Source organism: Propithecus coquereli, unplaced genomic scaffold (genome assembly GCF_000956105.1).
Source record: "Propithecus coquereli isolate 6110/MARCELLA unplaced genomic scaffold, Pcoq_1.0 Scaffold29, whole genome shotgun sequence".
Taxonomy (NCBI): domain Eukaryota; kingdom Metazoa; phylum Chordata; class Mammalia; order Primates; family Indriidae; genus Propithecus; species Propithecus coquereli.
The window spans coordinates 5,713,706-5,714,913 of record NW_012148507.1 but is presented as its reverse complement, the minus strand read 5'-3'; the positions used below and the strand labels follow the sequence as shown (position 1 = coordinate 5,714,913).

The 1,208-nt window shown below is 37.3% G+C and overlaps 1 protein-coding gene across 2 annotated transcripts in view; it reads right to left on the bottom strand.

Annotated features, from left to right (window-relative positions):
* Nucleotides 1-602: 602 nt before the first annotated feature.
* The window catches only part of TTI2 (TELO2 interacting protein 2), a 61,973-nt gene continuing 61,367 nt past the window's right edge, over nt 603-1,208 (bottom strand). Inside the window, exon 7 of one of the 2 annotated variants that reach the window (XM_012648603.1) lies at nt 603-911. In XM_012648603.1, the coding sequence (XP_012504057.1) occupies nt 807-911 (105 nt within the window). In that variant the 3' untranslated portion in view covers nt 603-806. The remainder of the gene's footprint in view (nt 912-1,208) is intronic. The other variant, XM_012648604.1, reaches the window with a different exon arrangement.

Sequence of the window (1,208 nt, the reverse complement as noted above, 5' to 3'; positions counted from 1 at the left end):
TTTGTTCTAAATAGAGGGAACGATGAAGGGAGTTTGGAGAAGTCTAGCATTTTCCCTGCTCTTTTACCTGTTCTCTCCCCGTATTAGGATATGGATAAACTGGATGCCAGCAGTGATGAAGATGAGGAGGATAAATCCTCCAAAGAGGAGGAAGAAGAAAAAGCCCTTAATGTGAAACACAAAGGCAAAACACCCTTGAAAGGACCCTTACGGAGAAAACGAGCCTACGTAGAGATAGAGTACGAGCAGGAGACAGAGCCCACGGCCAAGGCCAAGACCACGTGATTTCCCTTCAAACGTTTGTACACAGGACTGAACATTTGGAACATTTTTTATCTTGAACACATACACACCTCCAGTTTTTGCTCTTTTGTGTTGTATTTAACACAATATTTGTGTTTTTAATATTTATGTCACTTCAGTGGGGCAAGAAATCTGGAGTGAGTGGAAGAAAGCCTTAAGTTGTGAATGGAGTGTTTTTATAACATATGTGTTGAACTAACAGCTTGAGCCCAAAAAGCTTAACAGATGAGTTCCTGAATCTGGGATGAGACTGTGGGTGTAAATATTTCTAAATTTTAAATGTTACATTCCTTAGTGTCCTTTTTTCTCCCAAACTTTATTTAGAAATGGTAAGACTTCAATTTTTTCTTGTTCTCTTTTCCCTACTCTTATGGGGGTAAAAGGAAAAAAAGAAGGAAAAAGCAGTTCTAACTTAAACAATGTTTAGTGTATAAATACCTTTTTCCATAAATAACTCCAGATGGAAAGAAAAATCCTTTTCTCTTGGGAAAGTAATACAAATCTCAAGTTCCATCGAAGGGAGTGCCTTCAGAAACCTGTTGCACTTTTCTGATACAGTTCACCACCTTGCTGTCCTCACAGCTATGGAGCGTGTTGGCCAGGAGACCCTGAAACATGAAACCAGACAGGCTTTGGGGTTTTTTCAAATTATTTGTTTTCCCCTTTTGCCTTGATTCTTCTTTCTTGGTATGAGGAAACAGCTTAATTGCAGCCAAGACAAATTAGGTTTGATCTAGGGTTTGATTAAAGACTAAACAACTAAGATAACATGGTTTGAATAAAATAATAACAAACCATACTATCTCTAAATATTTTTAGGATATGAATTTCTTTTCATGCTGCCTTCAGTCTTTCAATTGAGGATTTCTAAATGGGGTAAAAAAATGAGGCAATAGTTTATTAAA